The sequence below is a fragment of the Notolepis coatsorum genome (assembly GCF_963971535.1).
Source record: "Notolepis coatsorum genome assembly, chromosome: 7".
Taxonomy (NCBI): Eukaryota; Metazoa; Chordata; class Actinopteri; order Aulopiformes; family Paralepididae; genus Notolepis; species Notolepis coatsorum.
In genome coordinates this window covers 45,275,712-45,303,043 of record NC_140171.1, presented here as the reverse complement: position 1 = coordinate 45,303,043, position 27,332 = coordinate 45,275,712, and the positions used below count along the sequence as shown (strand labels likewise).

Below are 27,332 nucleotides of genomic sequence, written 5' to 3'. Positions count from 1 at the left end.
GTGAAGGTGGTTCTCATTGAATCTTGTATGCTAATAATAGCACTCACCCTTGGACAATCCCATTTGAAAATCCCAAATGCTCAGAAAAGGATTCCTGCAAATATAACGTCACAATTCTGTATCATTGATATAGTTGATTTCAAAATATAATGTTAGTTGATTAAAAAAAATATTACACATTTCTATTAGATATAGGGTATGATTTCTATGGGGTACATGAGCCCAGCAGTTACCTCGATCTGTTGGAACATGTAGGGGTGGTTGCAGATCTTCCTCAGCTGCATGATGGTATTCATCAGGGTCTTAGTACCTCCTTTACCCTGGAACACACAGCAACACAACATGTATCACACTGCCTTTATCCTGGAACACACAGTAACACAACATGTATCACACTGCCTTTATCCTGGAACACACAGTAACACAACATGTATCACACTGCCTTTACCCTGGAAAACACAGCAACACAACATGTATCACATTGCCTTTACCCTGGAACACACAGCAACACAACATGTATCACACTGCCTTTATCCTGGAACACACACAGTAACACAACATGTATCACATTGCCTTTACCCTGGAACACACAGTAACACAACATCTATCATACTGCCTTTATGTTCTACTCAGAACACCATCTGGGAGAGAGTGGATTTGTCTGTCCTCTGTGGGGGAATAAGTCAAGTCAAGTCAATTTTATTTGTATAGCACATTTCCAAGCAGCGGTAGCTGACACCAAAGTGCTTCACAGGCAGGTTGATAAAAACAAAATAATATGATGCAAGATATAAGATTAAAACACAGTAAAGCAATGAAAGTAATAAAAACAGGTAGGACACAGTAAAACAAAGAGGATAGAAGGGCCAGGGGTCTAGTGGTGATTAAGTGGGGGGGGAAGGCCAAGGAGAACAGGTAGGTTTTTAAAAGTGATTTAAAAGCCTGCACGGTCTGGGCGGCCCGTACGCTGAGGGGGAGGCTGTTCCACAATCTAGGCGCTGCGGTGGAGAAGGCTCTGTCTCCCCTAGTCTTGAGCCGAGTTCTAGGCACCACCAATAGCAGCTGGTCAGCTGATCTGAGGGATCGGTGGGGGGGGGGGTGGCGGTGCAAGAGCTCAGATAGATAGGGAGGGGCTGTGCCATTTAGTGATTTAAAAACAGTTAGGGCTAGTTTAAAATCTATTCTAAAACGAACAGGTAGCCAGTGGAACGAGGCCAAAACTGGGCTGATGTGCGCATGTTTTTTTGTTTTGGTGAGGAGGCGCCAAATAACGAATAAGAATTATAAGAATTATTTATAGTTAGTTATAAGAATAACGGGACTTGTCTCCTCCTACGACTTGTCTTTGTCTCCTCCTTCTCTCTCCCCTCTCCCTAAAACCCCAGTTTATTGTCCCCCAGCCCTCTCCTGGGTATAAATAGATCCATTTTGTGTGAAATCGCTCTCTTCTTCCAGATTCCAATAGCTAGTTGTTTGGTGATGAGCCATTCAAGCCATATATCTCTGAGTAAATTGTATTTGATATTTTCATTCGGAGTTAATAAATTGTATTAACCGGATCCACCGACTGAGTAAGTTATTACGGCTTTAATCTGCCACATTCATTCACACCTCTCACCTTCTTGTCCTTTTCTGATCCGTCGGTCAGCAGGACGCCCTTGGCCTGCATGTGTCTATACAGAACCCTCTGGAGAGACGACATGTCACACTTTATCACATACTCCACCTGGAGGTGAGAGAGAGGGAGACATGAGGGGGGGAGGAAAGATTGATAATTAATGCTCTTTCAATTATCTGGTGCCATCTGCTCATTCTGGGCTGGTCGTGGTAGGCGCTAGCTGTAGATATTCCCCTCACATTTAACAATATGAACAACCAAATCCCACTAACCAGGGTGCCATAGAGCAGTGGTTCTCAACCTTTTTGGTGTCTCCACACTGATACACATTAGACCGCAGACCCCCACACTGATACACATTAGACCGCAGACCCCCACATTGATACACATTAGACCGCAGTAGATTCACTGGGGACCTCCTGGAACCTCCTCAAGGACCCGTGGAGGCAGAGAGCACCAAGAACACTCAAAGGTGTAGATGTGCTCCCAGGTTGCAGGCTGTGTCACACATTTTCTCCATCTTTGTTTTCACTCAGATAATGTATTAACATTTTCACTTCATTTTCTTTTTAGACCATTGGGAGCAGGGCCGTAGCCAGGGTTTAGAAATTAGGGAGGTCCATTTATTTTTTTGGCCCAGACCGGCCCACTATAATCGGTCGGACACCACCCAGCCAGGGTTTAGAAATTAGGGAGGTCCATTTCTGGCTTGACTAGACATTAAGGAGAGAGAGAGAGATGATTACAATGAACTGGTACATTCAGGTCCAGAATTGTTGGAATTCCCTGACAAATATGTGAAAAAGCTGTACAATTTAAACAATACCATACTGGTAATGAGCAAATAGTTGTTTATTCAATTAATGCATGGAGCTGTTCCATTTTATACTAACTTCATTCATTCATTCATTTGGTACTAACTACTCAGTTCATACAGATTTCAAGTATCCAAATATCAATGATGAATATTGCATAAGGTTTACACAGTTATCACCTGTTTGTTTTATATTCATGCTCAGAGAGGAGTAAGTTAGATCTTTGTATGCGAGTTATATGGCAATTAAATCAATGGTGTGCTTGTTTGTTACAGCCGGCCACTAGGGGGCAGCGGCTCATTAGAAGTGCTGATCAGCTAAGATGTGACGGTCACTGACAGTAACCTGGGCTTATTTTAGCCAACGCGATGCTCACCAAATAACGTTATAATTAATATTATTATCGACATCACCATGGCAGAGAGAGATGGCACACACAAACTACCTCAGGTTCCTCCAGCTCACCGTCCCTCCTCTGCCCTTCTGCCTGGCTGGCTACCTGAGGCTGTGTTGAACTTGTTGCTGCACCGGCTGCACTAGTATTATTGTGGATGACGACGTTGAAGCAGCAAACATGTCTGTTATTTTATTATATTTGTCAGCATCCACGACCACCTCTAGTTTTCAGATTTTTTCCGCCGGCAATTTCTCCATGTTCTGTTTCTCCATTTTTCCTGTTTCCGCATCTGTTCTTCTAACACGAGAAACAGGTGAGAGAGGGGGGGGGGGCTTATTAAGAGATGTGATTGGGCCGCAGCACGCATAATGGACCGCTGTTCCCAGCCTATTGGGGGGGGGGGGGCTTATTAAGAGATGTGATTGGGCCGCAGCACGCATAATAGCCGCTGTTCCCAGCCTATTGGGGGAGAGGCTTAGTAAGAGATGTGATTATTGGGCCGGCCCCGGTCGTTGACCAAACGGCCCACTAGCAAATAGTTACCGAGGTCCGGACCTCGGTGACCTCATAGCTGGCTACGGCCATGATTGGGAGGCCTTTGGGAACTTGTCTGTTTGGTTTACTGTTTGGTACAAAAGTAACATACGTTTGTGTGCGTGAGTTTGCATGCATGCGTGAGTGTATGCGTGTGTGTGTGTGTGTGTGTGTGTGTGTGTGTGTGTGTGTGTGTGTGTGTGTGTGTGTACTGAGACAGGTAAGTAATACCTTCTCAGGAAGCTGCGCCTCCACTTCCTTTTTCAGCCTGCGTAACAGGAAGGGACGGAGAACCTTGTGGAGACGACGGATAATCAAGATGGTCTCCTCTTCATTTAGGTCCACCTAGAGAGGGAGCGAGAGAGGGTGGTGTCTGTCCTGTTCCGACCGGACTGCACAAATCTGGGTGTGGGTCGGGCAGCATGTTCACCAGATTCAAAGTACAGCTAAATATAGTTCTGTAATATAGCGCTGCTAAATATACATCAGTGTTTTCATCAGAGCCATTTCGACCTGGCTATAGAAAATTGCTGATGAAAATAATTATTACTACACAGTAGGGTACAGCTCTCAACTCTATAGTAAAAAGACAGACACACGCACACGCACACGCACACACACACACACACACACACACACACACACACACACACACACACACACACACACACACACACACACACACACACACACACACCTTCTCTCCAGTCATAGCAAAGGGGGCATTAAACCACTGCTCAAAGGTGGTGCAACTCTTGAAGATTGTGGGCAGGAGGAAGTTGAGCAAGGCCCAGAGCTCTGGCAGTTTGTTCTGCAGCGGCGTTCCCGTCAGCAGGACCCTTCGTGGGGCCAGGTAGTGGGTGTTCAGCACCTGGGTCAGCTTACAGTGGTGGTTCTTCATACGGTGGCCCTCGTCCACTATCATGTACTTCCAACGGATCTGGTGGGGGTTGGGGGTGGAGCAGAGAAGAAGGGAAGGAGGGAGAAAGAAAAGAGAGATGACAGAGAGATGGACAGGGGGGAGTGAGAAGAAGAGCAATGGGAGAGGGGAGAAGGCAAGAGGAGACACAGGAGAGGGGAGGGGAGAATTAATCAGTCCAGGGTCATGTGAATCAATCCTTCAAATCCAGGAGATCTGAGAAGATTGGACAGGCATCACCAGCATCAACTATCTGTTTGACAAATCCACTGTATTTGCCTCATTGCTTATGTCTATCAAATCCCGCCAAAAACACAAAGCCTTCATGAGGCAGATATCTCGTCCAGTCTCTTCCAAACTTGACCCAAGTTATCCCAGAACCAAAGCCGGAGCCATCGCTTCATCCCTGAACTACAACACCCACCTGGGAACACCGTCAGGAAGACTATTATGACTACATGAGTGCATAGCAGGGTGGGGGCCACAGATGACAGTGGGATGCGTGGATGGTGTATGGCAGCACCTAGGAGAGAGAGCACTGAGATGCAGCACAGGGGCCACTCAGATCGGTCTGCTGGAACAAAGACTTTGGCGCTGGGAGGTGGGGAGCACAAATAAAAAAATATAAATAAAAAGTCATGGGTAATCAAATGATGAATAGAACTGAAAAATAAAATAAAGACCCAGTGTGTGTGTGTGAGAGAGAGAGAGGGGGTTGATTATGTGTTTGTGTGTGTGTGTGTGTGCGTGCGTGTATGAGTTTGTATGTGTTCCTGTATTTGCGTATGTACTTCCTCTCTCACCTTGGCTAATACTTGTTTGTCCTTGATGATATACTCATAGGTGGTGATCAGAACGTTGAACTTGCCGCTGCGCAGCTGGGGAACGAAGGCTCGTCTAGCAGCAGGGGACCCCTGAGAAGACAAGTCAAAACCATTCAGAACTTGGGTGTACAAAAAGTGTAAATATCTGCATGCCAAATTTTGTAGTTTATTTTTTAGCAGGGTTCAATGGAGGAAGCTTTAAAAATTACATCCCAAAGAAATAAACACTGGATTTCCAATTAGCATACACTTTCAATTCCCACACGTAGCTTTTAAATGATTACGCGCTACCCTACCTTGTACGAGACTTTCACGACCGACGGTCCCCACTTGTCAAACTCATAAACCCAGTTGGAGAGAGTTCTGTCAATTAATCAAAATCATTAATATTTCATTTTTTGTATCACATTTTTTTTAATTTAAAAACACAATATCAACATCAACAGTAACAATAATAATAATAATAATAATAATAATAATAATAAATAATAATAATAATAATAATAATAATAATAATAATAATAATAATAATAATAATAATAATAATAATAATAATAATAATAATAATAATGACAAAACAATAATAAATAATAAATACAGATCTAAACTTAACTAATAAATACAAAATACAAATATACCAAATAAAAATAAAAACAAAAACACACCACAAACACAAAAGACATTAGACAGACACCCCCCCCACCCCCCCACCCCCCAACTCGGCCGCCGCAGTCCACATTTCAATACCCGCCTGTCCCACCCCAACCACCCAAGCAGTCGATATCTCTAAATAACGTCCAGCAAAGTCCAGTGAATTACCGTGAGATTCTCAGGTTCTTTCCTGAGACAAACCCTCTTGTGGTTGTTCTGTAGCCGATAAGCCCGACAAAGGGGTGTGGGTGCAGCGCCTGAGCCCACGGTACACCGTCGGCCCTGAGCGCCAACCTTAGTTGTAGGTAAAGGAAGAACGATTCGCCAGGTATATCATAAAACTCTTTTAGGTCCTGAAAAGCTCGAAGACCATTTTTATCATATATATCTTCCAGAGTATGAACTCCCCTCTTCTCCCATTGAGGAATATTAACAGGTTTGTGCCCAACCAGTTAAGATTTGAGGTGCCACGGGTATTTAACCGCACAGGACCTCTCAACATTACGCCACATTTGAATCACGTGGGATATGATTGGTCCATATCTTAGCTGCCATTTTGATATAGGAATAGTAGAGTATACTACATCCTGTAGTCCTTGTGGTGAGACCGCTGCTGCTTCTAAGGAGCGCCATGACAGCAATTTTTGCAGTACATTTCCTGGTTGCTAAACAAGGTAGGTAAAAACTTCTCCTACAAAGGAAATACTGTTCTGGCAGCACAATATTGATGTAATTAAAATATTAGCTGAAAAGAAAAAGTGGGCCAGGTTTTGTCAACATTTTTTTTTTTTATAAATTATGGAATAACAACAGACTGGCTGCTGGTGGCACATGGTTGATCAAATAGGACACCATGACTCAATAAGACCTTGAGATCGCAAGTGGTCATAAGAAGTTTTGAAAATGTGAAAAATACAGAAAATAATTATTGCAGCTTTAAAAAGGAACACACCAACATTATGGGACATTTGCGTACAGTCAAGTCAAATGTATTTGTAAGGCCCGACAACACACGTTAATGTCCCCATGGACCGGACACATCTTCTTTAACACAATGGGGACGAACCACGTATTTATCCGTGTTTCGATTCCACCCGTTGTGGACAGAAGCACGGATAAATCCGTGGCAAGTTGTTATTGCTTTTATTCCATATTAATAACCTATTCGAGGTCGCCGAGCGGTACTGCAGATTTACCCTACTCTATGAATTCGAGAATGTGCAATACCGGCCAGATCCTCTTAGGGGCGCTATCGCGATAATGCAGTGTTCCCTGTGGCCGAACGGTGGACAATTCTTTGTGACTTTCAATGGAGTTTTCCGTTAGCTCGATTCTGGATCTGCAGCCTGTAGCTTGGATTCCGTTTTGCATCGCAGATTTTACCATGCAATAAGGGGATTTATCATCAGCCAATGGACATATCGATCTACCAGATGGCGATAGATAACGGGGAAATGCTCGGGGGGATCCCACCGGACCACGGTAAGATCTTTTTCACGTAAAGTACATCCCGATCGGGCCTTGTTTTGATATCCATCCAGGCGATCGGCCTATGTGGCTAGTTAGACGAACACGGTTATTGGTAATCAATAATCAGAAACAACGTCCCCCGCCCCCCCCCCCCCCCCCCCTTTCATGCATACATGCGTGAGGATCGTGCCGATCATATGCAGTTTGAGTTTTAACTGGAGCGTATCTATAACCGAAATGCCATTGGATTTAACGTTATTAGCCCATTATCTCGGCTTCCAGGAAATATACTAGACCAAATCCGGTATAAAGCTTATATTCACGGCGCTATAAAATGAGAACGTATTGATGAAATATTTTTTTCTTTAAGCCATTTTGAAGGGACGGTTTATGGTCTCAATTCACAATGAGAATGGACAGATAGCAATACTATAAAGTATAGATTTAGCTCTACAAACAGCCCCACGTCTGTTTACATTCCCCGGTCCTCTTGAGATTAATTAGACTCATCCCAGTGGCCGCAAAAGTGTTAAACAAGTCAAGAAGAAACATCACAATAAATCAAGAACAAAACAAAAATCACCATGAAATCCAAAATAAAATGTAAAATAAATAAATGCAACACTCCCAGACATACCCCATGCGAAGGTAAGGAAAAACTCACTAAAAACCTAGCAATAGGAAAAAAGCACCACAGGCAATGTGGAGGGGAGAAACCTTAGAAGGGCCGTTCAAGGGGCGATGGCTGTTCAAGGGGTCTTCTCCGTTCAAGGGGGGAGGGCCGTTCAGTCAAGTCTTCTCCAGAGTCAGACATGGAGATATACTAATTTAAGAATCGGCTAGCCTAGGCGTTGGCCAGCTAAGACCTCTCCCAGAGTTTAAGATAAGCTAGCCACTTCTCATCCACTTCCATTCATTGTGCTAGCATGCAGCTGGATAGCTTTCTACTGAATGAGTAGACAGAGAGGTGTAAATATCATAAACTGGTATTTATCTTATTGTCTGACTGCAGTAGACAGTAAGCACATTTTCCATAATGTTGGTGTGTTCCTTTAATAATACGATTTAGCAAACATTGAGGTTCAGCTCACGAGAGGGGTACGATGATGAGGTAGGGTCCATTGAGGCGTTTGTACTCCATGAGGTAGGTGATGAGCGCGATAGTCTGGATGGTCTTTCCTAGACCCATCTCATCAGCTAGGATCCCATTCAGGTTGTTGTTGTACAAAGACACCAGCCACTCCAGGCCCTTAACCTGAGAGGAAGAGAGAGACAGAGAACAGGGAAATGGAGCAATAAGAGAAAGGAGGGAGGAAACATGAGATATTGTTCTTGATACTGAGTCAGTCGAGCCATCCATAAGATGTGACAAGGCTGTGGCTACAGTACATTGATCCGTTACTGAGCGCATAGAAATTTGACAAAAGGTATTACTGTCCATTTGTTTCTTTTGAAATTAGAATCTAAATTAATTGTGCCTTTGCAGAAACAACCCAAAGTTCACCCTCTCCAAGTTTTTATGGATCATGCAAAAGTATGGATTTTTACTATCCACAATATATACATATTGTAAACAATAAATACATATACAGTATATATATATATTAGGACTGTCACTTTAACGAAAAAAATCTAATTCGATATTCGTTGCAGAATTGTAGACAAGTTCGAATTCTAATTTCAGTGTAAAAAAAACTCTCGAGTCTAAGCTATTTTCAACGTGTTGGCAACTTTTTTTTACCATATATATATATATATTGAAATTCTTTATTCGGAATAACCCCTTGAGATGTAGCATCTCGTTTTCGAGGGGATCCTAACACAATACAGCGTGGTATCATTCTTTTCAGCACAGTCTCACCTATATGACCTGACCATTTGTTTTCATGCTGTACATACAACACAAAGACGATTTTAGAAGATGTGTTCTTCTACTATGAGGCTGAGCAAATGTAAACATGCTCCATGAAGCATTAGAAACAATGAAAATGTGCCCTCAGGTTCCCTGTGTACAAACAATTATATATAAACAATTATTTTATTACCTCGCCTCTAGGGCTGTCCCCGACTAAGGATTTGGATGGTTGACTATGATTGGCCAAAATTTGCCGTTAGTCTACTATTGGTCGACTAAAAAAAAAGATATATATATATATAATTTTTTTTTGTATCATTCCATTTGGGCTGTGGGGGGTGGTTAATGTCTGAAGGAGTCGACTGAAGGCTTCTTGTCCTCTGCAAAAGCATGCAATTGGTCCACTGATGGATACATCTTGATATTTGTCTAGTCTACTGTGTTCATTAGATGGGTGAAATCCTCTTTCAGTGCCTCTGTGCCTGTTTTCGTAGGCAGTTAGCCTCTGGTATGCATGCCATTAGCGTTAGCCACGCTTCTAGGCCTCTTTTCTTTTGGAAAGAATGATAAAAAAAAACGTATAATTTTTTTTATATATATATTTTTTTGTATTCGACTAAGAGGTTGGCAGTCGACTAAGGCTCCTTTCGACCAATTAGTCGACTAATCGACTAATAGGGGTCAGCCATACTCGCCTCATAATCCTCCTCTGAAACGGCACGAAACAACACCAAACGCACTCCAAAAGACCCGACAACTAGCGTGATCACCAGCGTGATCAAAAACTGCGATGATAATAATACAAATAGAGTACAATTTACGCATGCGTAAAAACCTTATTTTAGCATAGAATTGAAATTATCCTGTTTAAATTATTTCTTGGGCTATCAACACCAAATCAAAACTAGCTACTATATAGTTTCAGGCCTGGGCCCCGTTCCCTGTATGTGGCTAACTGAGTTAGCCGGTTAATCTTCAGGATAACTTGACATAAGTCAGGCTTTTCGGTTCCACGAAGCAGGTTTGTCTAAATCACTATGGCAACAGATTTTTTTGAACCTGCTCCAGCGCAGGTTTAGTTTAGTTAGCTGGATAAACTGGCCACTCCCTCGCAAAAAAATGCCAGCTCCCTTCCTCACAGATCCCATTAGGCCTATACCATTCTGAATTATGTTTTTGTGCTTTGTTTTTCTAGAGGGGGCGTTTGAAATGTAAAATAATAGACCTAAAATGCTGATAATAAATCATATTCAGCCTATGGATTTACTTTGTCCTAAATAATGCATGTCATAGCTATACGCCGCTCGCAAGTCGCGACACACACTATGTGGTTATTTTAATAACGGAGCATTGCAAATGTGAATCCCGCGGGATATTTTTAATGAATGAAACCTATCGGGCGTTTTGCTCCGATTCGTTTCATATTCTCCGCTGTGGATGTATTTGCTTAACCGGAGCGCCCGGATTGTGTTTCATTCAAGCATAAATTTAAGAGTCTTTATGCGTGGATTGTGGATGTGAATTACGAGGAATCTGAATCTGTGGATTGTTGAATTGTATCACTGTCACTCACACGTTATTGTGATATTGTAACTGGGATTAAAATGTCTGAGGAGATGCGCTGTTTGACGGACTTGATTACGTGGACGTGACTTGAGAAAAGTGAATGAGCAATTGCAAGCCTTTGACGTTTTGTAGAATGCATTTGAGAAAATGCATTTATCTGTTCAAGCACTGTTATCTGATGATGAACAAGTGGGTGATGAACATGACTGGTATAAACCAAAGGGGTGCAGTGCTGGGCAAACGCGGTCAAACGGCGTTTGGCCTTCGTCACTGAGGCCGAAGTGCGCGCATCCTATTATTATGCAAAGTCTAGGTGATAAAATGACTCGTCGCGCCACTTATCACCTAGACTTTGCATAATAATAGGATACCGACAACCAAATACAAGCCCTGTAGGTGTGGTGGGGGGTTGCTTGATCTCCCGACTTCACTGGAAGGATGAGACAAGGTGTATCATCTGTTTTGTGCGCAACAGAGGGAACATGTATGCGCGCGCGCGGGAACGCGCTTGCGCGGGTGTTTGGCCTTCGCCCATATTACGACTGCACCCCTGAATGCATGTATGGATGATGTCCGAAACAGATTAAAACCTGATTAATAGTGAAACTGTTAATAGCCTCCAATCCTCTCTGACACCATTATTTCGGGGGTCGCGCCTTGAAAAATTTGGGAACCATGTATTTATATAGTACATGATACCTAAGCGCATACAGTACAGATATCCTCATAAGTATCTATTAATTCGTATCAATTAGATACTCTTTGGGCTTGTTTTTATCTACTTATTCTGAAAGAGTTGAACTAATTATTTTTCGCTAGCAAGATCTCATTAGATTATTCATTCCATTAAGCCTACTGCCAGCAGGCACATTTAAAGAAATATAATCTGATTGATTGGGGTAATGAGGGACTTAAAATTAGCCTATAGATATGCATTTAACTTGTCAGCGAGGCAATTGAGCCGTACTGTATTGTACTCATTCTGCAATCTGTTAATAAAGTTGTTTTTATTTTTTTTATCCACTTTTTCTCCCATTTTCTATTTTTCTCCCATCCCATCCCTTTGGAGGGACGCCGCCCCCATCGCTTCCTGATTCTACTGCGCAGGCGCACCAACCGACCTGTAGGAGTCGTTGTCGACAACGCCCGATCCCCACCCATCAATTTCCCACCCCCTAATACTGCCAATGTGTATTAGTACGGACGACCAGCTAAACTGAAAGCAATGTGGAGCGCTGGGCTCGAACAGGCGAACCCAGCGTCTCCAGTATTCGTGGTGAGCGCCTTGCCCACTGCACCACGTAGCCGCCCGTTGTTAATAAAGTTTTCAATCAATCAATCAATCAATGCCGTTAGAAAATCAGGATTTCGGCGATTGACATCTGCTGCCTTTTCAGGCGGCCGCGTGCAATTATCCTGAGTACTCAAGTCTGGTTCGAATTAACGAGAGTGTTTCCGACCGAATCAGCCTTTGAGGAACAGGGATAGCCTGGTTTCAATCATCGGGTTAATTGAATCTGGCTAATGAGACTTTTGATCGATAGTTGAACCAGGTACGGGGAATAGGGCCCTGCTCTTTCGATGAGCGTTCAGGAAATGCTCCGCCAGACCTCGTCAAACAAATGACATCACTTGGTCACGCCGGTGTGCTGGTCGACTCCCATGACCAGTAATTATTTGGAATATGTGTTTTACCGTTTTTACTGGTATCCTTATTTTTAAAAGTTATTATTATTATTATTATTATTATTATTATTATTATTATTATTATTATTATTATTATTATTATTATTATTATTATTATTATAATATATATATTTTCTTTTTCATTCACGTTCGAATCTCGTGTTTTTATGTAAATTAATAATGTGACAGCACTAATACATATATATACTGTATGGTTTATAAATAAATAAAAATAAAAAAACATCCTTGCAGCAGTATTTTAAAAAGTTAAAGAAAATACATACATTTGAAAACAAATAACACCATGACAATTGTATTACAAGATAACAATGTAAAAAATCACATTGTAAATTCTACTGAAAAACGAAATACTGTCAAATACCGTTATACTGTCAAAACTAAGAGCAATAATGGTGATGAGATCGTTGTACCTGGTACTCTTTGAGCTCCCCGTTGATCAGCAGACTGGACTGTTTGTCAACCCTTTCTGTGACGGCGTGAGCCACAGAGTAATATGACTGGAGGCCCCGGGCAAATGCTGCACTGCCATACTCATCATCCACATCCTGCTTAGCATGCCTATAGAGAACACATACAGTACTCATCATCCACATACTGATTAGCATGCCTATAGACTAGAGAGAACACATACAGTATGCATCATCCACATCCTGCTTAGCATGCCTATAGAGAACACATACAGTACAGTACTCATCATCCACATCCTGCTTAGCATGCCTATAGACTAGAGAGAACACATACAGTACGCATCATCCACATCCTGCTTAGCATGCCTATAGAGAACACATACAGTACAGTACTCATCATCCACATCCTGCTTAGCATGCCTATAGAGAACACATACAGTACAGTACTCATCATCCACATACTGATTAGCATGCCTATAGACTAGAGAGAACACATACAGTACGCATCATCCACATCCTGCTTAGCATGCCTATAGAGAACACATACAGTACAGTACTCATTATCCACATCCTGCTTAGCATGCCTATAGACTAGAGAGAACACATACAGTATGCATCATCCACATCCTGCTTAGCATGCCTATAGAGAACATACAGTACAGTACTCATCATCCACATCCTGCTTAGCATGCCTATAGAGAGAACACATACAGTACTCATCATCCACATCCTGCTTAGCATGCCTATAGAGAACACATACAGTACAGTACTCATCATCCACATCCTGCTTAGCATGCCTATAGAGAGAACACATACAGTACTCATCATCCACATCCTGCTTAGCATGCCTATAGAAAGAACACACAGTGATGATGATGATGATGATGATGATGATGATGATGATGATGATGATGATGATGATGATGATGATGATGATGATGATGATGATGATGATGATGACAAAGATAAAGATGATGATGGATGATGATGATACTAGTGCTGGTGATGGTACCATAGGTGGGTTTAGAACATGGACTTACTCAATGACGTGGATGATGATGATGATGATGGTTTGAACATGGACTTACTCAATGATGTGTTGTCTACAGGGCTTGACATTAACACCCGCCACCCACCAAATGCGGGTAGGATTCGGCAGTGGCGTGTAACTCTGTCACTCTTACCAGCCAATTTGGCGGGTAGACCGTGCAGTGTCACCGTTTTAGAGTCGTAGTGAAGAGTGAAGAGTCTCTCTCTCTCTCTCTCTCTCTCTCTCTCTCTCTCTCTCTCGGAACGCAGTGCACGCTTACTTGCGTCGCACGTAATGAGAGTTTCTTTCTCTCTTTCTCTCTCGGAACGCAGTGCGCGCTTACTTGCGTTGAGCGTAATGAAAGAGTCTCTCTCTCTCTCTCTCTCTCTCTCTCTCTCTCTAGTGGCTAGTGACTTTGGAACCACTAGCCACAGTGGCTGGTGAGCCAAAAAGTTTATGTCAAGCCCTGGTTGTGTATGATGAAGATGATGATGATGATGGTTGTGAACATGGACTTACTCAATGATGATGATGATGGTTGTGAACATGGACTTACTCAATGATGATGATGGTTGTGATACTTGTGAAACATGGACTTACTCGATGATGTTGTGGACATCCACCTCTGACACTTCTTCGCAATCCGGGTCTGGAATCTTCTTCTTCTCCTCCACCACTGGAGCTGCTGGAGGCGGAGGCGGGGGCTGAGGCATCTCCTCCTCTTCCTCCTGCCAGGGGGTGGAACCAACAGCTTGTCAATCACAAGGTGTCTCTGACCCCATTGGAGCAGATATTGTGACTTAGTATCAAAGTTGTTTTGTAAGCCAACCAACGAACCTCTTCCTCCTCACTGTCTTCACTGTCTGAACGGGGAGCCACCTCATATCTAGATGGATATACAGTACATACACCAAAGCCTTAAAGGAACACTCCAACATTTTGGGAGATACATTATTTGTCATCCTTCCCAGAGTCAGATGAGAAGATTGATATTATAAATGTAATCTCCTTGCATCAGTTTTGGAGTTGTTGGAAGTTGTATTTCTTCACTTTAGGCTAGCTGCTTACTACAGCTTCCAGTCATTGTGCTAAGCTAGGCTAGCATGCACCTGGACCTCTCTCTGGGACTACTAGACACACAGAGATGACATCAATCTTCTGGTCTGACTCTGGGGGAGATGGCAAATAGGTGTATTTTCCTTTAATTCCAAACTTCCCAACAGGAGGTCATGAGGACAAATCATCTCTGCACACAAATACACAGACGCACACATACAGATGCACACATACATATACGTGCACAGTCACACACACACACAACAGGTAGTCTCACCCTGGGTTCATCTCTAGCCAGGTCTCCAGCTGTCCCGCTCTGGGAGCGTCCACCCCTGTCAGGATGTTACCACTGTCCACATGGATAACCTTCACAGGCAGGTCACTCATCTGGCTTGTCTCATCTAGAGGCTACAGAAAGGGGGGGCAATCAATGTATAATGTGTTCTAATTCAAAGGTCCAATCTGTAATCTAAGAGTAAACTAAGAAGGTAGCACCACAGCAGCAACATTTTGAATCTGAGGCATTTTTATGGCCTTTATAGGGAGGTGTAGTCTGACGTCACTGGTTGTTCCACCCGTATAGGGATTTAGCATTGGGAAAATGGATTATCGGCTATTGTAACAATTCTGCCGCATGAACATTGGCAAACTTTCCATTTTTGCACAAAATGAGTTCCCTTCTACCACTAACATTATTGTTTAAGCATTTTTGGTTGAAATAAAGGTAGTTATAACTTATAAGGTTTTTAATTTGTCGTAAAAAAAGAACTACAATTAGGAGTTTTGGGAACGAGTAAAATGTGCAGGTCCTCTTCTCAGACCTGTGGGGCAAGCACTGCACACGCATCATGCCGGCTAGCAAGCTAGCTAGCTACACGGCCCATTGATACCACGATAGCCAAGTAACGTTACAAGCTCAAAAACCTTATAACTACTACTACTGTCGTGTCCATAAGTTCCCTGGCAGAATACTTTGTTTGTGAGGACAAAGGTATACAAAGAGGAGAGAACCATTTTAAATCGGGGCATGTTAGGAGTTTCGGGAATGCCGGCTAGAAAGCTAGCTAGCTTAGGGTGACCATATTTTGATTTCCAAAAAAGAGGACATGCTGGCCCCAGCCTCGAGATACTTAATGATACTTTGCACAATCGAAGCGGGCATGGCCACCTTCATTTCACTATGTCTTGTGTACTGTACTGTATGTGATGAATAAACCTCTTGAATCTTGAATCTCTACTCAAAGTTTACTCAAAGATGCCTTTATTGTTTGGAAACATGCACCCAGAAAAGCGGCCTTTTTTTATACTTGAACTTGAGGACTGCATACTTTTTTTGCAAAGCTTATCTTTATACTTTATGCTTATAGCACATGCATAAGCCTGGTCTCTTTTGAAAGATAACATTCTGAAGTTTCGTACACAATAAAGAAAAATCACTTTTAGTGCTAATGAGTAATATAGGGCTGAACATGAGTTGAACTTGTGTACTCACGTTTTTGTGTAGTATAGTTGCAATATTCCAAAATAATATATATATTTTTTGTATAAGCTGGAAAACACCGCAAATCCATAGCCTGAAGGGACATGGGCCTGAAGGGACATGAACGTGTGTTTTGTCGGGCCTTACAAATACATTTGATTTTGATTTGATTATCAATAAGGTAGGATATCTGGAACACACAAACACACTATTTTTTAAATCACATGCCATGAAACTCTGGGACCTGGCTGAATTTAAGACTGCACAAATCATGTTTAAAGCACGAAACAATTCACTCCCGGGTAACATCCAAAAATGCTGTTATAGAGAGGGGTGTTACAATTTAGAGGAGAGTCTAACTTCAAGAAACAGGCTGTTCATTCAACAATGTATGTATATTTCAGTTTGTAGAGTGAATATGAGTTGCATAAGATAATAGTGTGAAGGTATACTGAATACTGTCTATCTGTATGTCATGTATGTCATATGTTATGATGAATTGAAAATGGGGGACCCTGATGTAAACAAGACGAAAGTCTTTCTCTGGTCTGCATCCCCTTAACAATTGTCTGTATTGAGCCGTACTGTATTGTACCCATTCTGCAATCTGTTAATAAAGTTTTCAATCAATCAATCAATCAATCAATCAAGGGGGTAGGAATACATACGTTTACACTGCATTCTATACTCCTGCTTGTTTGTTTTTTAATCTGTTTATTACTTGTTTTTTATTATTATTTATTTTCAATTTATGTTCGAAATAAATAAACGCATTCATTCAAGATATTGTGTGAGCAAAAGTATAGTTAATTTACTCCCTCGAGTCTGGCCCTGCGCGGATCTCGCAGCTGTGCCCGCACAGTGCAATACTCCAATTCAGCCATTGGCAATTCAGCCATTGGGTGGGTGGCGCTGCTGAGCGGCCCTCACAGCGCGGCCGTCAGCGCGCGGCTCTGCAGCTGCATGCTTCTCTGGCGCGCCATGTAAAAAGTTGCATGCTTGACATATCGGCATGTAACTCGAGAACCGAGGCACGGATTTTGGCGATTCAGATGGCATTCGAACGGCAACGAATAGCGCTTTAATTCGGTCATTTATATGTTCGGCGAAAAATGCAGTCCCGAGCCTTCAGATGCTCGCAAAGGGCCGTGAAACTGAAACTGAAAAACAATGAAACTCCGGACATTTCCATGAATTTATAAACCCCCCCCGGATGCCCCGGACGCGTCTATACTTTCTACAACGGAGCTTAGTTTCCAGGTTCCTCCGAGTGACCTCCGCTAGCACGCCCCCTTCCTGCCGCGCGCCGCGCTGCGCTCGCCAAGCTCCTGCCGCGCCGCGCTCCCGCCTTCCTCAATGAAATGGAAATCGCTACTTTACATCAGGGTGAACGCTGGCTGTTGGTAACACCACCCACTTCAATGACAGGCTCTCATATTTGCGAATGCATAAACTATTAAAAAAATATACCGTCAACTGGAATATGTTGTTTTTTTACACATATGTTGGATTATGTAATTGGTTTGTCATGACAAACCAATAAAATCGCTACTTTACATCAGGCTGAACGCTGTTATGCTGCCACCACCCACTTCAATGACAGAGCTCGGCGCATTACATCAGGCTGAACGCTGTTATGCTGCCACCACCCACTTCAATGACAGAGCTCGGCGCATTACATCAGGCTGAACGCTGTTATGCTGCCACCACCCACTTCAATGACAGAGCTCGGCGCATTACATCAGGCTGAACGCTGTTATGCTGCCACCACCCACTTCAATGACAGAGCTCGGCGCATTACATCAGGCTGAACGCTGTTATGCTGCCACCACCCACTTCAATGACAGAGCTCGGCGCATTACATCAGGCTGAACGCTGTTATGCTGCCACCACCTACTTCAATGACAGAGCTCGGCGCGGCAGGAGCTTGGCGCCTAGGAAGCTGGCGAGCGCGGCAGGAAGGGGGCGTGCTAGCAGAGGTCACGTGGGCGTCGTGGCCAATCGGAGGAACCCGGAAACCGAGCTCCGTTGTAGAAAGTATAGACGCGCCCCGGACAGGGCGTGAAAAGAGGACATGTCCGGGCAAAAGAGGACGTTTGGTCACCCTAAGCTAGCTACTAACGTCATGTAAAAAACAATATAAACTATACACAATATGTACAATGAAACAATGATTTACATTAGTATTTACAGTGATTTAATATGCAGCGAAATAACGTTATACGATTTTAATTATAAATACAAATGTGGTTGTGGCTTTTACAAATAGTGGTTAGCTTTAGAGATAAATGGCTGTGAATGAATGAATGAATGAATGAAAACTTTATTTAACAGATTGCAGAATGGGTACAATACAGTACGGCTCAATACACACAATTGTTAAGGGGATGCAGACCTGAGAAAAACGTTTGTCTTGTTTCCATCAGGGTCCCCCATTTTCAATTCATATAGACATTTATGACATACACAACATACATGACATTTATGGCATAGGGACATATAGGTATTTAGTACTGATACATTTGTGACATAAACGGTATTCAAATATACAGTACTGTTACCCCTAGATCCTGACAGAGTATATACATATGATGGGGAGGGGACTGTACTTTAGGAGGGGGTGGGTGGGTGGGAGAGAAATATACATACGGCGGGGAGGGAATATATACATGCGGTGGGGAGGAGACTGTCTATTAGGAGGTGGTGGGGGTTTTGGGCATTTACGGTGGCCAGTTTCGAATTGCAGCCTCCCGTAGGTGCTCTTTAAGAGCGGTTTTGAATGTGGGTAGGGATTCACATTCCTTTACAGCTTTGGGTAGGGCGTTCCACATTGATGTGGCATAATTGCGAAACGTGTTTAGTCCCTTGTTTGAGCCGAATCTGGGTTTAACATGATTTGTTGAGCTTCCTCTGGTGTAGTGGTTGTGGTATTCACTGACCTTTGGGAAGTATTTTGACATGTACATGGGTACCTTAGTCGTATAGTGTATCTTGTAGACCAGGCCCATTGCCAGTTGCTGTACTCTGTCGTCTACTCTAAGCCATCCTAGGTTGTCAAAGTGGGCAGGGGTGAGGTGGGTTCTGGGGGTAAGGTCAAGTAGTAGTCTGACCAGTTTGTTTTGTGATGTTTGTAATCTTGTTTTAAGCGCCTTTGAGGTGCTTTGGTACCATGAGGTGCACGCATATAGTCGTAGTACCCTTGAATGAGTGCTCCTGCCAGAGTCTTCAGGGTATTCTTGTTTACCAGAGAGGAGATCCGGTACAAGAATCTAGTTCGTTGGTTGACTTTTTTTATTACATTGGATGCCATTTTGTCACAGGAAAGATTTGCCTCTAGGATGGAACCCAGGTAGGTAATTTCGTCTTTCCTTGTGACAATATTGTCACCCACTGTAACTGAGAAGCCGTCGGTCTTGCTGAGTTTGTTATTTGAACCGAAGAGAATGGACTCTGTTTTGCCCATGTGTAATGATAGTTTGTTATCAGCGAGCCATATGCAGATTTTGCCTAGTTCCGAGCTGAGGGTTTTTTCAACCTGCAACTTGTTCTTGTCAGAGACCAGCAGGGCTGAGTCGTCCGCAAACAGGAACAAGTTGCAGTCACAGGCTGACGACATGTCATTTGCATAAATTAGGAAGAGTAGCGGTCCTAGTATGCTTCCTTGTGGAACACCACAGCTCACTGTGAGGGGGGGGGATAGAGTACCGTTTACCTCTACCATCTGTTCTCTCCCCTCCAGGTAGGATTGCATCCAGCTCACTGATAAACTATCAAAACCAATTGCTTTTAGCTTGTCAATCTATGATCACCGGAGCACTAGTTGTTTGCAAGTGTAGCTGTACAATGAGCTGTAGACCAGCCTGTAACACTAGTGTTGGGTGAAACAGATACTAGCCACAGATTCAGGGTCAGTTATTTTCCCATTGTACGAATTGTTAAGTTTATGGAATGTAAGGGAAATCTGATCCTAGGTCTGTGACTGACTACAGGCAGGAGGCAGGCTACGCTGTGGTGACGTCAGTCAGCAGCGCCAAATAGCAGTGTAGTTTCCCAGCGAACTAAAACATAAACGTTGTTATTTTGCTACCTTTACGATTAATTGCGAATATTTTCATGTTGAGCTATAGATTGTGGATACATTGTGAAGGTTTCGGTGTGGTATAGAAGAGTAGACCCCAAATGCAGGAAACACGAGCAGAGAGAGAATAAGCTGAGACGACGGGATGAAGTGAACAGGCTTTTACTTAGCAGTTGCAAACAAGGATACACGTTGTAACTGTTACAAACAAAAGCGAACTGCAAAACCCGAAAACAAACAATAGTTCAGCAGAGCTGGAAATAATGTGGACTACGAGAGGAACGGACTCACTGGGAAATATAAGTGACAACGGTGAGTACGTGACCGAACACAACTGTGATAACAATACAAGGCAATGGTGCGACAATGAATGTGAGGAACGGGCAGCTCTATATACTGCCCGTGATTACTAACAAGTGCCAGCTGGTATAAGGCCAGGCATGGCCTAGGCTGAGGAACACAGGGTAGTAAAACAAACTCACATCATTGATAAAAGCATGTGTAAAGGGAATATCTTTAAAGGAACACATATATAAAAAGAACAACCCTTAAGGAAACATATGTAAAGATGTTTAACACTAAAAGACATGTAAAAAGGGGTGAACCTTAAAGGAACACATGTAAGGTTAAACACTTACAAAAAACATATGTAAAGGGAATGAACCTTTTAAAGGAACACATATGAAAAGATAAACCTTTTAAAAACACAAGCTAAAACGCACCACACAACATGAACAGATAAAACACAGCACCATTAATAACATCCAGAATAAGGTCCAATATCTGGAGCTGCTGCGTTTGGCCACCAGAGGGCGGCAGAAAAGCACTGTTCACATTGTTCGGGCATGATCCCTGGCTGGGACCATGACATAAATACGCACAGAAAGGTACACCATGCCAACGTTAATGCTTTATTAATCTAAAACGAGCCGATTTAGAAATGGTCAATGGGGAAATACATTAAGTGGAACAGAGGGTGGAACAGGAAAAAACTAAAATGACGTAACCACTACACCTCCCTATATACAGACAGACAGCAACAGTGGAACACATGTTTTGCATGCATTTCAAAGCTGGAGAAGGTTTTACATCTGTACTATTTTGTCATTGGTGGATTAGAAAAAAAAGCTTTCATTTACAAGTACAACTCTTCAAGAAAGTATATCTTTAGTCATAATTGATATGGTTAAACATTATTCTAGAATGTACACAGTGGCAGTGTACACAGTGGTTAGCACTGCTGCCTCACAGCAAGAAGGTCCTGGGTTCGAACCCCAGCAGGGGGCCTTTCTGTGTGTTCGAGTGGGTTTCTTCCAGGTACTCTGGTTTCCTCCCACACCATAAAGACATGCATGGTAGGCAGGGACTACAGATGAAAACTAGCTCATTAGCTAATTCTGGCACATTTACATTGATGTGGAAACTGAAGCTGTTGATTAATGTGCACTGTCCCTGGGTAAAAAATTCATAAATAAAGTTAAACTTAAACACCTGTAAACTCATAATTTAGATGGTTAAACATATTCTAGAAAGTACATCTGTAAACTCATAATTTAGATGGTTAAACATGTTATATATTATTATTCTAGGGGCTTTAATGTTGGGGAGGTTAAGCATCATTTCCCCCTAGAAATCTATAGCTAAACAATGGAGACGCATTACATATTCTCCGTTTACAAGGGGGAGGCCACCCTCTCATCCGCTGGAGTCACATCCTGGAGACGTTTCATTTCTGTGGTTATACAAGTAATACTGTACTATGTTAGCATAGTGAGAATTAAAATTTCCCAGTGCCATGTGAATATGGTGCACTTTGATACCAACAATACAATTCAAATGTGGTTTATAGCTTAAGCCTAGTGTAAAAGAGACCAGCTAGAGTCAGGATGCTATGGGATTTCTGCAACAGAACAGCTACAGTAGTGTTACAATTGTACAATAATCCATTGTGATCTTTGCCAAACACAGTCTCCAGCTCAAGGCTAGAGATGACAACAGAATAGACAATGATGTTTCCGCTCAATGTAGGGCAACCACACTGTATACAGTATGATAACTGAGTCAAGGTGTGCATTTTGAAGCCGTACGATGTGGAATCATTTGACCAGATATTATTCACGGAGGCGGACAACAGAGTATTTGATTAAGGATAGTTTACTGACAGAATGACATGTTGCAACATGGAGAGACCTAGGTTACAGCAATGGCCCTATAGCCTAGATCTCTAAAGAATGGTGAGATAACAAAGTATTATACAGGAGAGTAGACAAAACAAGTGGAGCGTTGATGTACATAACATGATTACAGATATGATGTACAGAGATATCTGGATAATGACGTAATTATGAGACAGCTGTGTGTGCATATGTGCGTACAAATTGATGTGTAAAGAGAGAGAGTGAGAGGAGGGTAGTGTATATAGATAGAGTGAAGGCTATGTGTATGCGATTGAGCGTGTGTGTGTGTGTGTGTGTGTGTGTGTGTGTGTGTGTGTGTGTGTGTGTGTGTGTGTGTGTGTGTGTGTGTGTGTGTGTGTGATAGTAAGAGAGAGAGAGAGGGAGAGATAGTGTGTTTGTGCATGTGTATGTTAGAAAGAGCAAGAAAGAGAGAAGTGTGCTGGTAAATTTCCTTGTCACCATATTTGAAAGTATAAGTCACCACTTGAATTGAAAGGTATGAAGGACTAAAATGACCACCTATAAGGTCCCTTAGGAAAAGAGAAGGTTTTATTTCTACTACTACTGCTGTCTGCTGCTGCTATTACTCACCTCTCCATCAGGCCCCAGGGCTGGAGTCTGTCCCTCAGCGGTCTCCAACTGCTGGACAGAAGGTCCATTTGTACGTCAGCAGAAATAACACACTCAACGGTGTCAACGGTACATCAACATACATTGCACATTATACAAATGGTTTACAATGCACTTCTACTGTAAATGCACGCCTCAAGGAGAGCAGTCACGCTAATGTGAGTTCCTGTACCTGTACTACACTAAACAAATTAAGTCTTCATAGAAGTCTTGCTTTTTACAAACGTACTACCCCATTGCTGCACAGTTGCTTTGGATTGATTTTGGTTTGGTCTAATCTGTGTCTAATGAATGGGTACTTGTGTTGGGTTATGTGTTGATTTGGAATGTCTTTGTCTAGTGGTTATGAGGAGTATTAGAGTATGAGTGTATGGAATGTTGTGCTGTTTTTGAGCACGTTTTAGTTTTCTCTGAGATGTCTTCGTTTGTTGTTTTATTGATATTTGTTGTTTTATTGATATTTGTTATTGTTCTATATTAGAAAATTTGGCATACATATTTGTTTGTATGTCTGATTTTGATTGGTTTAATGTTCTATAATTGTTTGTATATTTTATTGTTGTTTTGTTGATATTTGTTTTGTTTTTATGTTGTTTTATTGATTATTCTTGTTTAATTTTATATGTTTGGATCCAGACCCCAGGAAGAATAGTCACTGCTGAGGCAGTGACTAATGGGGATCTGAAATAAAGAAATAAAGAAATAAAGTTGCTCAGCACCCAAGACAAAACAATTGGAAAATCGTGCAGTACAAATGCAGAATAGATACAGGCTTTGGCACTCCTTGAATTCCACAATCACTACGTCTGCACACCCAGGGTTATGTTAAGAAAAAGGGTTCCTACTCTCTTTTCACAGGAAACAACCAACTCGTCTCTCCTCTCCCTCCATACCTTCTTCTTCTTCTTCTTCTTCCCCTTGAGGGCCTGCACAGCCTTGTGTGCTCTGACCAGCTCCGTGAGGTTGGCCACGTACTCGTCTGTCTGCTGCAGCAGGTAGGCCAGACGCTTATCCTTCTTCTGGTCGATCAGCTTACGGTAGCCCTCCTCATCCTCGGCCTGGGGAACACGACCAGACATACAACGTGGGTGCGTGTGTGTACACATAATCAGCAGCGGTAGGCCTAATGGTTAGAGAAGCGGGTTTGTGACCGGAAGGTCGCCGGTTCTATCCCCGGGACCGGCAGGAAAAATCTGCCGCTGAAGTGCCCTTGAGCAAGGCACTTAACCCCCAACTGCTCCAGTGGAGTTGCTCAGTGGCCAATGGTGTCAGACTGTGGTTGTACTGGGCAGCTCCCAGGTGTGAATGGAACTGTGTGAATGTGAAGCAGGGGCGTTCCTGAAAAAGAGCATCTGTGCTCAGCGAACCTACCCTGGGTAAATAAAGGTTAAAAAAAATTCTAATAAAAAAAATAAAATAAAAAATGTGCATACACGCGTGTTTTTACCATTTCTCCCTTACCATGAGTCTCCTCATCCTTTCTTTCTCAATGCGCTCGTTCTCTTTCTTCTGCTCACGCTCAGTGTTGGCATGGTATGTGGCCACAGCTTTGGTCAGCTTCTGCATCTTGCCTGTGATGGAGCGGTGGTACTCCTTAAAGTCTTTGGCGTGCTGGAGGATGCTGTTCAAGTATTCCTGTGATATCAGAGGAGTGTGGGGAAAGAGGAGAAGAGAAGAGAAGAGAAGAAAAGAAAGAAGAGAGAGAAGAGAAGAGAGGAGAGAAGAGAAGATAAGAGAAGAGCAGAGCAGATAATAGAAAAGAGAGAACCGCATAGTTCGATAAATGTGTCCATTGAAAGTACTATATCATACTGTGGAGGAAATATGGAGCTTGTCTCTTCCTCCTCTCTCGGCTCCTCAGAGAACATGTCTTTAACCCCTCCCCTCCATTTGACCCATCTTATGGGGTTCCCCCTCCCCCTCCCCTTCCTGACTATAAAGGAGCCACCCCCCCCCCCCCACCCCCACATTCCCCCTTCTCCTTCCGGGTCTCGTAGCTAGTAACCTAGAATGGGAGCCACTCAAGCCATATCTCTAACTATTCTGTATGCATTTGATCTATCTGGCTAATAAATCATATTAACCGGATCCACATGACTGAGTAAGTTATTCGTTATCTACAACAATACCATTTTCCATCCATAATTTCAGTGCAATTTTCTGTTCCCCACCTGATGTTTTTGTCTGCGTTTACGCTCCTGCTCCATCTTCTGCTGCTTCTCCAGTTTCTCTGTGATGCGCGCTTCTCGTAGAGACTGGCGCTTGCTGCGTTTGTAGGCCTTGGCGTCGAGGGCGGTTTCCAGGGCCGTGTCACGACGCATACACACCACCACTTCCTGCCGCAGCTGGAGGAACACGGGAACAAGGAGCATCACATTCTGCTTTATGATCATGACTGTTATCGTCTTCGACAGCTGCTGATGTTTCACTTTTCTCTTTTTAGATGCGAAGCACCTCATAGGCAGTGTCACTCACTCACTCACTCACTCACTCACTCACTCACTCACTCACTCACTCACTCACTCACTCTCCGTTAGCCACTCTGCCCCTAGTGGTGGCTCATCAGTCTGCACTTTATGTACGACCAGTCCAATCTAGGTGAGAATGTTTCACATTCATGACACTGTGTGCCCTTGTTTTTTTTTTTACGTCTGTTGACAACTAATCCTAAGAAAAGTCGCCCACATGTTTAGTAATGTTACAATGTGACACGATGTGATGCAATGTGATGTCGACTCCAATCTAGTTCAGTACCTGTCTCTGAAAGTTGAGCAACCGCAGGGCTTTGAGCTCAATAGTGGCTTTAGTGCGCAAGTCCCCAGCCAGAGAGCCAGGGAGATTCTCCAGCTCAGCAATACGGTGTGTAATACGAGCCTGTAATCTGAGAGAGCAAAGGGTGACGGGTCACAATTAACCCAAGGTAAGGAAAAACCAAAGGTCATGCCCTTACGAAAAAGTATCATGGTATTTGGTATCTATTACCATCTGTATCATGGTTTAAATTATATTATATCATGGTATTACCATGTAAGTACAAAATTGGCACCATGGTGATACATGACATTTAGCATGGCAGTACAGTGGCCAGTATCATTATACAACTAAAATGACCAACTACCATGATAGCCTTTTGTAAGGGTGTATTCCTTATTATTAAAACGTTTATCATGATACAATATACTAAAAATGGCTATAAAATTCCATTGCAAAGTACATTTTTAGATACATCAAATGAAACTGAAGGAAGTGGCTGTACCTGTACTCTCTCTCCTGCAGTATCTCCACTGGATCCAAGCCGCAGGGTTTCTGGATGGGGGTGATGCGGTTTTGCTTGGCGTGGTGGGGCATCAAGGGGGTGGGCTGGGCTGGCTGGCCGGGGGACTGGGTCTGTGGGGGCATGACCGGCGAGGCGGCAGGGGGTACTGACGGGGGAGCAGGGGAAGGTCGGCCAGTGGGCTGAGGGGGGATCAGCTTCTGTGGGGCGTTGGACGGGGCCGCTGCGTTCACCAGAGGGCCTGGGGAGCCACAAGGGACAGTACGTGATTTACCAGATGCCATGGGTTAATGTTGATCAAACTAATGTCTGCATATCATTCACAGTAGGTGATTTACCAGATGCCATGGGTTAATGTTGATCAAACTAATGTCTGCATATCATTCACAGTAGGTGATTTACCAGATGCCATGGGTTAATGTTGATCAAACTAATGTCTGCATATCATTCACAGTAGGTGATTTACCAGATGCCATGGGTTAATGTTGATCAAACTAATGTCTGCATATCATTCACAATAGGTGATTTACCAGATGCCATGGGTTAATGTTGATCAAACTAATGTCTGCATATCATTCACAGTAGGTGATTTACCAGATGCCATGGGTTAATGTTGATCAAACTAATGTCTGCATATCATTCACAGTAGGTGATTTACCAGATGCCATGGGTTAATGACTGTTGATCAAACTAATGTCTGCATATCATTCACAGTAGGTGATTTACCAGATGCCATGGGTTAATGTTGATCAAACTAATGTCTGCATATCATTCACAGTAGGTGATTTACCAGATGCCATGGGTTAATGTTGATCAAACTAATGTCTGCATATCATTCACAGTA

At 42.9% G+C, this 27,332-nt stretch overlaps 1 protein-coding gene across 1 annotated transcript in view; it reads right to left on the bottom strand.

Moving 5' to 3' along the window:
- Positions 1 to 27,332, bottom strand: part of smarca4b (SWI/SNF related BAF chromatin remodeling complex subunit ATPase 4b) — a gene marked incomplete at both ends in the record, with an annotated part of 119,881 nt that overhangs the window by 71,906 nt on the left and 20,643 nt on the right. The window contains 18 exons of the mRNA XM_084318838.1: positions 48 to 94; positions 234 to 320; positions 1,619 to 1,726; positions 3,596 to 3,709; positions 4,062 to 4,304; positions 5,087 to 5,197; positions 5,404 to 5,470; positions 8,320 to 8,483; positions 12,767 to 12,914; positions 14,394 to 14,521; positions 14,631 to 14,679; positions 15,127 to 15,257; positions 23,176 to 23,226; positions 24,108 to 24,272; positions 24,676 to 24,849; positions 25,386 to 25,559; positions 25,969 to 26,095; positions 26,471 to 26,729. Of these exons, the coding sequence (XP_084174964.1) occupies positions 48 to 94; positions 234 to 320; positions 1,619 to 1,726; positions 3,596 to 3,709; positions 4,062 to 4,304; positions 5,087 to 5,197; positions 5,404 to 5,470; positions 8,320 to 8,483; positions 12,767 to 12,914; positions 14,394 to 14,521; positions 14,631 to 14,679; positions 15,127 to 15,257; positions 23,176 to 23,226; positions 24,108 to 24,272; positions 24,676 to 24,849; positions 25,386 to 25,559; positions 25,969 to 26,095; positions 26,471 to 26,729 (2,347 nt within the window). The remainder of the gene's footprint in view (positions 1 to 47; positions 95 to 233; positions 321 to 1,618; positions 1,727 to 3,595; positions 3,710 to 4,061; positions 4,305 to 5,086; positions 5,198 to 5,403; positions 5,471 to 8,319; positions 8,484 to 12,766; positions 12,915 to 14,393; positions 14,522 to 14,630; positions 14,680 to 15,126; positions 15,258 to 23,175; positions 23,227 to 24,107; positions 24,273 to 24,675; positions 24,850 to 25,385; positions 25,560 to 25,968; positions 26,096 to 26,470; positions 26,730 to 27,332) is intronic.